Source organism: Equus quagga, chromosome 1 (assembly GCF_021613505.1).
Source record: "Equus quagga isolate Etosha38 chromosome 1, UCLA_HA_Equagga_1.0, whole genome shotgun sequence".
Classification (NCBI taxonomy): Eukaryota; Metazoa; Chordata; class Mammalia; order Perissodactyla; family Equidae; genus Equus; species Equus quagga.
In genome coordinates, this window is record NC_060267.1 from 116,405,990 (window position 1) to 116,406,809 (window position 820).

The window sequence follows — 820 nt, forward strand, 5'->3', positions numbered from 1 at the left end:
CGCCGGGCGGCGGCGGCGGGGCGAGCGCAGCAGCGCGCGGCGGCCACCTCCTCCGTCGCCCGCCCGCCAGGGACTGGGCTCGGGGCGGCCGGCGGGCGGGCGACTGAGGAGGAGGAAGAGCGAGGGGAGGAGGCGCGAGCGGGGCTTGAGGAGGAGCAGCCCGCGCCTACCGTACTGTGTGGAGTAGCCGCTCGTCCGCCCACCCACCAGCCGCCAGGCGCCTGGGCTTCAGGTAGCGCACCCTCAGAACCTCTCCCTTCCTCATTCATTCATTCCCTCCCTCCCAGTCCACTCCGTTCCCCCATTTACTTCCTCATTCCCTCACTCATTCACTTACCCTCCCACTCCATCCGCTCTTCATCTGATTTCCTCATTATTCCATGCTTTTCCCCCCTCATTTATTTTTATCCGTCTGTCCACCCACTCACGCACCTATGCATGCATCCGATCAGGCGGGGACATCTCTGTCCTCTTTACCCAGCGCGGAGCCCGGCACTTGGTGGATATCTGTTGGATAAAATCACTCCAGATCCGTGTAGTCTAAAGAAATTAAAGAATAAATCTTAGAGTCTGAGTTTGAAATCTGATTCTGCTGCTTACTGGCATGGTGACCCTGAGCAAGTTGCACAACTTCCTTGAGCCTTCATTTCCTAACGTGCAAAATGGGAATGATAATACTGCTTTCCACAGAGGCATTTTGTGGGCATTAAATTAAATAAAGCATTCAAAGAGACTAGTACAGTGCCTGGCTCGCAATAGGTACCCAATAAAATCTCTGTGATTAGTGCAATAAAATGTAGTTTATCATATATACATAAAT

The 820-nt window shown here is 54.0% G+C and overlaps 1 protein-coding gene across 1 annotated transcript in view; it reads right to left on the reverse strand.

The window, feature by feature from the left end:
* Nucleotides 1-265, reverse strand: part of GXYLT2 (glucoside xylosyltransferase 2) — an 84,945-nt gene extending 84,680 nt beyond the window's left edge. The window contains exon 1 of the mRNA XM_046684669.1: nt 176-265. Coding sequence (XP_046540625.1) covers nt 176-265 — 90 coding nt within the window. The remainder of the gene's footprint in view (nt 1-175) is intronic.
* Between the last annotated feature and the right edge of the window lie 555 nt (nt 266-820).